The following is a 12072-nucleotide window of genomic DNA, read 5'->3' on the forward strand; positions in this document are numbered from 1 at the left end:
TTGTCATTTACACTCTCTGATATTGCACAGGAATTAGGTTTAAAGGACAAAGTAAGGAAGTAAATGTATAATATTAATAAAATCATAGTAGAAACATTCATCACATTTTATAAGAGTAAAATATTTTTATACCACCCCACCCCCAAAAAGAAATAATTATGGAAAGGAAATTTTATAATAAAAAATATTTTTAAGAGCATATTTTAGACAGTGGCAAAGGAGAAATACTAAGGAATTAAAAGAGCAAATGGAAAATGAAGATATTTTACCCTGTAAATACAATGTGCAATTGATTTAACTACTGTCATATGCAAAAAAGCAGAAAAATGATGATTACTCTCAGAAGAAAATGGGTACACAGTTCCTGTTTTCTATTATGTGGGTTAATGTGGATGACTGAGAACTATAAAAGAGGAGTCCCACCAGCTTTCACAGGAATTGTCTTATTACTTAGTATGTTCATAAACACAAGGCAGAGATTTGGGGACACGGGATGCTTTAAGGGAAAGAAATTCTATGATTTTTCCATTGATATTGATTAAACAATAATGTATTGTTTTACATATGCAGTTTTTTGTAAGGAAAGACAGAGGCTTTTCCTCAATCATCTGCTTGTTACAATTTTAACTTTTCCTCATTTGCGGAGAAGTGTTATCCATGTTTTATATTTTTGAACAGACATTCCAGAAATGAGGACAAAATGTTAATATATGACAGTCAGTATTTGGAAGATGGTTTGGTTTGCTTTGACATTCTAAACCAGAAGTCATCAATTAGCTTCCCACCACATATTCCCTTCTAAATCCTTACAAGCTAACATGTAATCCTGCTCATGCAATCAGCCAACCCTCACGCTCTCTACCCTGCCCCCCACACACCTAAATGAGTCCATATATAACCAAGTTCTGCTGGTAAATGGACTAACCATGAATATATACATTAGTCTGCTTTGAAAAGAGGAGCCAAGTTTATGTGACTACTCGCTCAGAGATAAAGTTATAAAAATGATTCAGTAGGTTTTATGGTTAGACATGCATTTTTATGGTTGGAATGCCATTGGCTGTACATATATTTTCTTTCTTTATTTTTGAGACAGGGTCTTGCTCTGTTGCCTAGGCTGGAGTGTAGTGACATGAACATGGCTTGCTGCAGCCTCCACCTCCTGAGCTCAAGCGATCCTCTCACCTCACTGAGTAGCTGCTAACACAGGTGCCTGCCAGCACACCCAGCTGATTGTTTAATTAGCTGGGGTCTTTCCATGTTGAACAGGCTGCTCTTGAACTTCTGGGCTCAAGCAATTTTCCTGCCTCGGCCTCCCAAAGTGCTGGGATTGTAAGAGTGAGCCACCATGCCTTATGTTTTCTTAAAGGTTATATAACACTACTCAACTACAAAATCACCTGTTGTTGTTTGTTTTATTAGTAGCACATGTGTAATCATTCTGTAATTTTTTCTAAGACTATTGTTCTTTTTTCCTTTCAATGAAATTTGGTAATTTCTATTTTGCTAGAAATTCCAAGTTCCTCCAATTTTTCATGTTTTTGGCAAAATAGATAAATTGCTACAGCATATTTTAAACAAGTCTGACAGTATATAACAACATTTAATGACATACATACCATTTAATTGTGCAATTCCCACTTCTGATAATCTACTTAATAGAAACAGAATGAATAATATAAAAAATTACGTAATGTGGATGTTTATGATAGCATTGTTTGTTATAATACTAAAAAACTAAAAGCAGCTTTAATGTCCAACAATAGAGAAACGGTATAATGTATTTTAAGTGTCATCTAAAAGCACAGGTTAATAGGTATAGAGTTTCAGTTTAACAAGATAAAAAGGGTTCTGGAGATAGACAGTGGTGATGGTTGCACAACAATATGAATGTTCCTAAAACCGCTAAAACACTTAAAAATCGTTAAGATGGTAATTTTTGTTACATGTATTTTACAATTTTACAATTTAAAATAAAGCATAATGTTCACATCTTTTAAAATTATTATTCTTTTATTTATTCTTCCAGGTCAAGTGAAAGGACTACAAATCAAGATTTTTAATCAGAGAATGTGCTAAATATATATTTTCCCTACATGAGACATGTGTTCGGTTAACAAGCACTAGCAAGGAAACAGACATTTGTCTGAGACTATCTGCTAAGTAGGCAATACTCGCCTACCTTATTTCAATGTATCATAACAGAAAATAGCTTAATTATATATAAAACTCTAAAGACACTGAATTCTGAATACATAATAATTATATAAATTCACATGTACTATTCTAAGTATTTATTTTAAACTAATAGTATCTAATTAAAAGGGCACCCTAAGCTGTGCTCATCTGATTTTAGTCATCATTACACAATGTATACTTAAAGCAAATCATCACATTGCACATCTTGAATATATGCAATCTTTGTCAATTAAGTATTTTAAAATAAAAAATCACCCTGAGGAGATGCCATACTAACTCAAAATATACTCAAAGTTGTTATATTACTTTTATTATACGTTTTCAATACCCATATTTCTTCATAGCTGAATTATTTTAAAAAAACTGTACTAAGAACACTTAACATGCGATCAACCCTTCTAACAAACTTTTTAAGAGCACAATAGAGTATTTTTAAATATAGGCACAATGTTATACAGTAGATCTCTAGAACTTACTCATCTTGTGTAACTAAAATTTTATATACACTGAATTCCCCAGTTCCCCTCCAGCAGTCACTCCCAACCACCACTCTACTCTGTTTCTATGAGTCTAACTATTCTAAATATGTCATTGACATGGAACCATGCACTATTTGTCCTTCTGTGATTGGCTTATTTCACTTCACAAAATATTCTTGAGGTCCATCCCCGTTTCCACATGTTGCAGGATTTCTTTTTTTGTAGGCTGAATAATATTCCATTGTATGTTTATACCACATTTTCTTTATGCAATCAACCACCAGTGGACATTTATGTCGTTTTCAAGACTTAGCTATGGTAAATAATACTGTAATTAACACGGGAGTGCAAATATCTCTGAGATTCTGATTTCAATTACTTTGGATATATACCTAAATATATGTGACTACTATCCAGTAGAACTTGGATACATATTAACTCAATTACTTGTGTGTGGGGAGGGGTAGAGAGCATGAATGTTGGCAGATTGCAGGAGTAGGGTTACATGTTACCTTGTAAGGATTTAGTAATCCTAGTAGGATTGCTGTTTCATACGAAATTTCTACTTTTAACTTTCTGAAGAACCTCCGTACTGTTTACCACAGCAGTTGCACCACTTTACATTGCCTCCAACAGTGATGGATTCCAATTCTTCCACATCCTGGCCAACGTTAGTTACTTTCTGATTTTTTATAATAGCCATATCAACAGATGTGAGGTGACATCTCATTAAGGGTTTGATTTTCATTTCAATGATGATTATGATGTTGAGCATCTTTTCATTTACTCATTAGCCATTTATATTCCTTCTTTTGAGAGATGGCTATTCAAGTTTTTTCTTTGTTTTTGCTATTAAGTTGTAAAAGTTCCTTTTATTTTGGGGATGATAACCCCTTATCAAATACTTGTTTTACAAAAATTTTCTCCCATTCTGTAAGTTGCTTTTACACTGTTGATTGTTTATTTTGCTGTGCAGAAGCCTTTTAATTTGATGTAGTCTCACTTTTCTATATATTTTTTTGGCTTGTGTTTTGGTGTCATATACAAGAAGTCATTGATAACACCAATGTCAGGAAGCTCTTACCCAGTTTCCTTCTAAAATTGTATAGTTTCGGATCTTAGGTTGAAAGTCTGTATTTTGAGTTGATTTTTGTGTACAGTGTAGGATAAGGATCCAATTTTACATATATCCAAGTTTTTAACACTATTTGTGAAAGAGACAATACTTTCTTCATTGTGTTTTCTTGGCACCTTTGTCAAAGACCAGTTAACTGTACATGTGTGAGTTTATTTCTGGGCTCTATATTCTGCTTCATTGGCCTATATGTCTGTTTTTTATGACAGTGCTATAGCGTTGTAATTACTGTAGCTTTGTAATATGTTTTGAAATCAGGAAGAATGGTGTCTCCAGCTTTTTTCTTCTTTCTCAGATTGCTTTGGTTATTCAGGGTGTTTTTGTTGTTGTTGTTGTTGTTGTTGTTTTTTGTTTGTTTGCTTCTTTTTGTGGCTCCAAATGAATTTTAGGTTGTTTTTTTCTATTTCTGTAAGAAAAAAAAAAAAAGTCATTGGGTTTTTGATAGGGATTATATTGATCAATTTGGATAGTATGGAGATTTTAAGAATATTAGCCTTTAGGGTTTTCTACAGATAAGATCATGCCATCTGCAAATAAAGATTAATTTACTTTTTTCCTTTCTGATTTTGATGCTTTTATTTCCTTCTCTTGCCTAATTGCTCTGCCTAAGGTTTCCAGTACTATGTTGAATGGAAGTGGTAAGTGTAGAGATGTGATTATTTTGAAAATGTGTATTTTAACAAATCAATTCTAATTATAATCTTAGAGAAAATATGTACAAATAAATTTGAATATGGACAACATTTAGTTGGTTACAGGAACAGATGAAAACATTGATTTGAATCAATGATGAGATTGTGGGAATTGGATTTATGTTGTTATTTTACTATTTTCAATAAGGCAATTTTAAAAATGAGAAAAGTCAAAAATAGACTAGAATTCTAACCCATTGTTAATTATGCATATAAGCAAATATGTTTATAAAAATAGATTTAAAATGCAATGAACTAAGCAGATGTTCACAAGTGTTTCCACATGTTGGTCACTCTGGTCACAGTGAAAAAGCAATTTATTAGTCTAGAATATCGTTGTTCATATTTGCCTTTTCTCAAAATCTCCATGTCTTAGTTAACCAAAGACACTAGAAAGCAAGCAAAAAAAAAAAAAAAGTAAATTACTAAGTTTCTGAGTAAATAATGAAGTTTAATGTCTCAATTCTACAGTCTAATAGACACTGTAAAATGTATAAAGTGAATCAACACGTTAATTTAGCCTCTTTTTCTGAGGACTTATTAGGAAAACACCCACTAAGGTAATGTCCTTCTCTTGCACTCTTTTTTTCCCAGGATCTTTTCCAGCCTAAGAGTAGTGATAGATGTTTTGTTTGGATTTTTCTGGAGCGGTAGAAATTGTGGAAGGAGCTCCTTGAAGTGTTGTTCGTGTATGCTAGATATCAGTGAATTTCTGAAAACACGGTCAAAATTTCTCTCCACAAGGGTTTCTCAAATACTCTGAAGAAAGATATTGTTGAGAAACCGCTGAGTTGAGTCCATTCTGATGGCACTGTTTCCTGCAAGGGTTTCAAGTTGACAACTCAAGCTGAAATTCACAATTGTGTAAAGTGCATACATCTTAATAAGTTTATTTCATCTATAAATATTAATTATATATTTTGTATTGGTTCTGTGGCTTTTATCTCTTTGAGATTTTGTAAATGTAATTTTCGCGGCAGCTCAACAGTTTCAACGTTTTGTGGCACTAAACACCATCAAAAGCCCTTATATGGCTCTCCAATCATTAAAACCTGAGTATTATGGGATCAGAGAAAAGATCTCTTTGCCTACCACCTGGGGAAAACATTACCATTATGTTGGAGATTAATAAAGTAAGGCTAAAGGCCAAAGGCAACATGACCCTGTGTTCTACTTGACCCTGTGATCCTTTAGCACTGGACTGGGAAGCCAGGGCAGTTGTAAACTTTGACTTTCCAATGTACTCAGGAAAGTATGCAACCTATCTTTTTCCCTAAACTAAAATTAAATTGATAATTAGTTTTTTAAAACTTATTATTTTTGCCCAGGTCATCATCTTCTTATGTGATTTTTAGATGTTCAGCTTAAATATAGTATTTTAATTAATAAATATTTAAAATATAAGAAACATCTAAAAGCCATCTTACATTTTTCTTTCTCTCCTTCTCTCTCTCTCTCTCTCTCTCTCTCTCTCTCTCTCTCTCTCCCTTTCTCTCTTTCTTTCTGTTTTTTAATCTTGGCATAGAGGAAGCGGGAAGTTACTTAGCACGGTTCCGGGTTTCTCGCGCCCCGCCCGTCCCCCCTCCCTATCACTGCTACTGGCTCTTGGTCCCTCCGTTGGACTGTCCTGCGGAGAGAAACCCCAGCCCATCGGTCTGCGCTGGGACCGCCCGCCGCGCATCTGCCCTTCTTCGCTGACTCCGCCCCGCATCTGGCCAGACCCGCCTCGCGTCAGAGCTGACCCACTCACTGCGCGTTTGCCAGTCAGTCTCTCCGGACCTGCCTCGAGCCTCAGGCTGCTGAAATCACCGCGCCTCACTCGGTCCGTACCCAGTGGGCATCTTGGGTATCTGGGCGGTCTTCGATCCCCCGCGCGTGTGTCTGTCTGTCTGTCTCTGTGTCCTATCCGCTGCCTGCAGCCTGCCTGCCGGTCTTATCGCACCAAGTGTCTAGTGTACCCGTTCGCAGACGCTGAGTGCGGAGAGGCCTTAGCGAAAGGCTAGCCAGCCCGAGACTGGCCAGGCAGCCGGCGGAGGAATACGCGCTCGGTCCCTGCCCTTGTTGATATCATTTTAAACCAAGAGGAGCTCTAGGCCTGTATTTATGCAGAAAACGGGTCGGGAGGCCTCTGCCTGCAATGCTAGTTGTGGGGAGCCAGCCAGCTGCTTGGTGGCTTCTCACAATTTCACGGGGACAGGAAAATTACGTTTCCGGTACTGGCTTTTGAAACTGATTTTAAATCTGAACGGGTGACAATTTTAAGTCCCCGCAGGGAGAATAGATTCGTATTTGGGGCGCCTTTTTGTCTGATGTGTTTGTTCTGAGCCTGCTGACCAGCTGTTTCTGAACTTCATTTTCTCAGCCTCGACAGTGATTCTGAGTCTGCTTTTAGCTTCCTTTTGCCTGCCTTGGCTTTTTCTGTTCCTGAACAGCTGTTTGGCCCATAGCTTAGAGAAAGCAGCCTTTTTTCTCTTCAAAGAGAACCTCCTCCCAGTGCTCAGAGAGATGGGGAGCGGGGAGCCTAATCCTGCTGGCAAGAAAAAGAAGTATCTCAAGGCCGCTCTGTACGTGGGTGACTTGGACCCAGATGTCACCGAGGACATGCTCTATAAGAAGTTCAGGCCTGCTGGCCCTCTGCGATTCACCCGAATCTGCCGTGATCCGGTGACCCGCAGCCCCCTGGGCTATGGCTATGTTAACTTCCGCTTTCCCGCGGATGCAGAGTGGGCCTTGAACACCATGAATTTTGATTTGATTAATGGAAAGCCATTCCGCCTTATGTGGTCTCAGCCAGATGACCGCTTAAGAAAGTCTGGAGTGGGAAATATATTCATCAAAAACCTGGACAAATCCATAGACAATAGGGCCCTGTTTTACTTATTTTCTGCTTTTGGGAACATTCTGTCCTGCAAAGTCGTATGTGATGACAACGGCTCTAAGGGTTATGCCTATGTGCACTTTGACAGCCTGGCCGCTGCCAATAGAGCCATCTGGCACATGAATGGAGTGCGGCTCAACAACCGCCAGGTGTATGTTGGCAGATTCAAATTCCCAGAAGAGCGGGCGGCTGAGGTCAGAACCAGGGATAGAGCAACTTTCACCAATGTTTTCGTTAAAAACATTGGAGACGACATAGATGACGAAAAACTGAAGGAACTTTTCTGTGAATATGGGCCAACTGAGAGTGTTAAAGTAATAAGAGATGCCAGTGGGAAATCTAAAGGCTTTGGATTTGTGAGATATGAGACACACGAGGCTGCCCAAAAGGCTGTGCTAGACTTGCATGGAAAGTCCATCGATGGAAAAGTCCTCTATGTAGGGCGAGCACAGAAGAAAATTGAACGCCTGGCTGAGTTGAGGCGGAGATTTGAACGGCTGAGGTTAAAAGAAAAAAGTCGGCCCCCAGGGGTGCCTATCTATATTAAGAACTTGGATGAGACAATCAATGATGAAAAACTGAAGGAGGAATTTTCTTCCTTTGGATCAATTAGTCGGGCCAAAGTGATGATGGAAGTGGGGCAAGGCAAAGGATTTGGTGTGGTCTGCTTTTCCTCTTTTGAAGAGGCTACCAAAGCAGTGGATGAGATGAATGGCCGCGTAGTGGGCTCCAAGCCCCTGCACGTCACCCTGGGCCAGGCCAGGCGCAGGTGCTGAGAATAAGAATGCTCAGTTCGTTTCAGCCTTAGTTGGTGCCTCCTTAGTTTGGGCTCCTTTGTGATAAGGGGTTATTTTATGCTAATTCACAAGTTTCTTTTTTTTTTTAAAGTGAATTCTTTCTTTTGAAAAAAAAATGAAAAACTAGAAAACTGTTCAATTTAGAATGGAACATAATTTCTAATTGTAAAATTGTCGTTTTGTATTTTTTTGATGTAATATCCTTAGAAATATGTAGAATAAAGTGTATTCCTCCACTTTTTTTTTTTCCTGAACAGTCAAGGTGAGGCAATTGATTGAGTATATTTCCCTTCTTATTTCAATAATATTCTATTATTTTTCATGAAAATATTGTCAACATGGTTCTTCTGAATCTATCACAGTGAAAAGTTCTAACTTGCTTTTTGAGAAGTCAGTACAGCAGGGAAAATCATATGTGATCCAATTAACATCTGCATAATTTCACTTAAAATTTTTATGCAAAATGAATTTTTTTAACGTGAAATTTATTTTATTTTCTTTATTTATTTGTATTCTTGTTTCATTTTTTAATATGTTGTGAACATACTACAGACTTGATAATACTTTTGACTAATTGTTGGGAGTGGTTGTATTAACTTCTTGCCCAAATAAGTAAGCATATTGGTGTTTTCTCAATTAGTCACTTAGAAAATTAACACTTAAGGCAGTGGCTATTTAAAGTAAGAATTGCATCTTAAAAACCTTTCCTAAAGATTTGGTATTTGAGGATACTTTCAGTACCACTCCTACCATCCATTTTTCTAAATTCCTTAGTACATGTACTTGGATCATGTTAAATTAACAAGAAAAATGAATAACTGCACTGAATTGCCTTTACCTATAAATAATTTAATCTTTTACCTTCAGCTTTTATCAACTGTCAATATAAAAGGCAAATAATCCACAGAATGATGTTGAAAAACTTCTTGGAAGAACACCTTCTATTAAACTTGTTATCTCTTGTAAATTATTGAGTGTATCCTTTTGATAATGTTCACAGATGTTTCAAAGGTAAGGAATAGGTTGTCTCTTGGATTAAGTCATATGCCTCCAGCTATTATATGAGAACTGTGAAACCAATATGGTTTTCTTTATGTCTTGGCTGCTTGAAAATTCAAAAAAAAAAAAAAAAAAGGTTTTGTTCAATATTGCAGTTACATTAATTAGCCTGTAATTTCTAAATTAGAGATTCTCTACATTTCACTTGTGGTTTCCTGTTCTCCTCATTGCCGGCCTTCCATTCATATTACACTTATTTTTCTATTTTTTGTATTACCTTTTTAAAAATATATACCTGTTCAAGTCCTTTTAGGAAGAAGAAAATACCTAATTTATGTAAAATTTAATAATTACTTTTTTATAATATGATTCACTTATGCCACAGATTTGACCATTAGAATATGTTTTTGCCTCTACTGTCAGTTTTATTACCTTATATACAAATCTTCATTTTCATACATAGTACAATGTAAATAAATAATTTTGTTAACACTTTTGTTAGCTCTTTGACCATAAAATAATGACAATAAGCTGTTTCTATGTATTTGTTTATCTACAAATTACAGGTTTATTCGTTTTCAAATATTTTCAAAATGGAAATCACTGTTTTTATTGATTATAAACGTAACACATGCTCATTGTAAAAAATGTACACAGTGCAGAAGGAAGTAAAATTTCCACAGTTCAGAAATAACCACAATGAACGTTTTCAATGTGTAAATATCTTTTTGTATTTTTTCCTATGTATACACAAACATTTTGACCAAAAATCCATACTATATTTACTGTTCTGTATTTTTAATTTAAAACTGAACCATAATCATCTTTTCATGACAATAAATATCCATCTCTATCATCATCTTAGTGACTGCATAGTATTCCCTTGTGTTAACATATTATAATTTATCTAAACAGTTTGCTACTGAATCTAATTTGTGTGATTTTTCACATATTTACATGCGTAAACAATGCCATGATGAACATCACTTGCTTAAAACCGTTATTAATTCATGACTGCAAAAAAATTTATATAATTTGCAAAAGCTTAAATCTGATGAAAAAAATATGTGCACATCATATTGATATATGTATCAAAATTTTGGAATACTTTCAAGATATACTCTGCATTTAGATTGACAAATGGAAAACTAAAAACAAATCTTATTTTTCATTTTTCTGAGCCAAATTGCTTTACACCATTGTGATTATTAACGTATATCAAAACTATGAAACTACAAATAAAATTTAAAATGTTTATGTTGGTAATTATTTATCATATATACTCTCGATTTGTTTTTACCCATTACCAGTCTTCAGTTAAATTTATAAACCTGAAGTATCAGTGTTAGCCTGCAGCCTTTACAAATGCTTTGATTCAATATAAATCTAGACAGGTATCTATAATGTAGAAATTATCAAATAAAAGCATTTAATATATTTTTGGAACAATGGATTTAAACTATTACTATTTTTGAAAAGCTAGCCAGTGTAAAGAAAAGAAGAAATTAAAATATGCCTAAGAACAGATAAAATATATATGTTTAGTGCTTTGATAAACTGTTGAAAAAAACACTGTAAATTCCGTTGGTGAAAATCAAAGCGAAAATATAAAGGCAAGATATTCTCTATTTGAGGCCGGGCGCGGTGGCTCAAGCCTGTAATCCCAGCACTTTGGGAGGCCGAGATGGGCGGATCACGAGGTCAGGAGATCGAGACCATCCTGGCTAACACGGTGAAACCCCGTCTCTACTAAGAAATACAAAAAATAGCCGGGCGAGGTGGCAGCGCCTGTAGTCCCAGCTACTCGGGAGGCTGAGGCCGGAGAATGGCGTGAACCCGGGAGGCGGAGCTTGCAGTGAGCTGAGATCCGGCCACTGTACTCCAGCCTGGGCTACAGAGCGAGACTCCGTCTCAAAAAAAAAAAAAAAAAAAAAAAAGATATTCTCTATTTGAATGTAAACACCAGGGTAGTTTTTCAATCCTGTACTTTTGCTCATCATTTCTTTTATCACAAGATAATTAGTACAAATTAAATAGTTAGGTTAAGAATGCACCATTTAGTACAAATTTTGTTTTGTTCTGTTTGGCTTTTCAAAACAGTCACTTGTATAAACTTTAAATGTACCCAAGGAGAAGAAAACTAAAAATATTGTTTTGTAATTGCAAGCCATCACAGTCAAGGTTATTTTGAGGAGGCTTTTTTGTACAAGAAGTTGGCACATACTGCTGCCTATCTAGTAATAATGGTGAAGGAGAAAAAGAAAATATTACACATGTAAGTGATATCTTTAGCCCAGTGGGAAAAAGTTACAATATTTTTTTAAGGGGAGAGAGGAATGGAGTGAATACCCTCTTCCCTATAAATAAGTGGCCTAATTTAAGGGAATAATTAGAAATGTATCAATATATGACTGCAGACAAATAAAACAAGTTTTTTCAGCACTTATGACAATAGCTGGAATATAGGAGGCATTCCACAAATATTTGTGGAATGAATGAATTCATAAGCTGAATTATACCCCTCCATTTGTTTGCTTTTCAATTCCCTCAATATTTGATCAAAGAAATGAGTTATTACAGAATAAGCCATTTGTATTAAAGCCCATCTTATGAAGAAATAATTGAGAAATGATTGGTTACATAGACTGGTGCTTATACATAGTGTTATTGGTTACATAGACTAGTGCTTACAGTGTTAAGGTTTCTCAATGCTTTCCTTCCTCTCATGGCCTTTTTTTCATTGTTTTTGTGTTTCATACTTGATTGATGAGCCTGTCTTAAACAGACAAAGCTTCTAATAATTGGCATAACTTAAATCAAACAGTCTATTTGTAGAGCAACACTTTTTATAAGTTAATGGGGTGCTCCATCGAGTCCAATGCTATTTCACAAA

At 35.7% G+C, this 12072-nt stretch overlaps 1 protein-coding gene and 1 long non-coding RNA gene across 2 annotated transcripts; one reads left to right on the forward strand and one right to left on the reverse strand.

The window, feature by feature from the left end:
* Nucleotides 1-2888: 2888 nt before the first annotated feature.
* On the reverse strand, nucleotides 2889-6456 carry LOC135969322 (uncharacterized). The gene is made up of 2 exons (XR_012429909.1): nucleotides 6248-6456; nucleotides 2889-4219 (listed from the first exon to the last, which is right to left on the reverse strand). It is a non-coding gene; the product is annotated as an uncharacterized lncRNA (long non-coding RNA).
* Nucleotides 6223-10038, forward strand: PABPC5 (poly(A) binding protein cytoplasmic 5). Its single transcript, XM_045383391.2, has 2 exons — nucleotides 6223-6327; nucleotides 6868-10038. The coding sequence occupies exon 2, from the start codon at nucleotides 7011-7013 to the stop codon at nucleotides 8157-8159; it is 1149 nt and encodes a 382-aa protein (XP_045239326.1). The 5' UTR covers nucleotides 6223-6327; nucleotides 6868-7010; the 3' UTR covers nucleotides 8160-10038.
* Nucleotides 10039-12072: the final 2034 nt, after the last annotated feature.

Source organism: Macaca fascicularis, chromosome X (genome assembly GCF_037993035.2).
Source record: "Macaca fascicularis isolate 582-1 chromosome X, T2T-MFA8v1.1".
Lineage (NCBI taxonomy): Eukaryota > Metazoa > Chordata > Mammalia > Primates > Cercopithecidae > Macaca > Macaca fascicularis.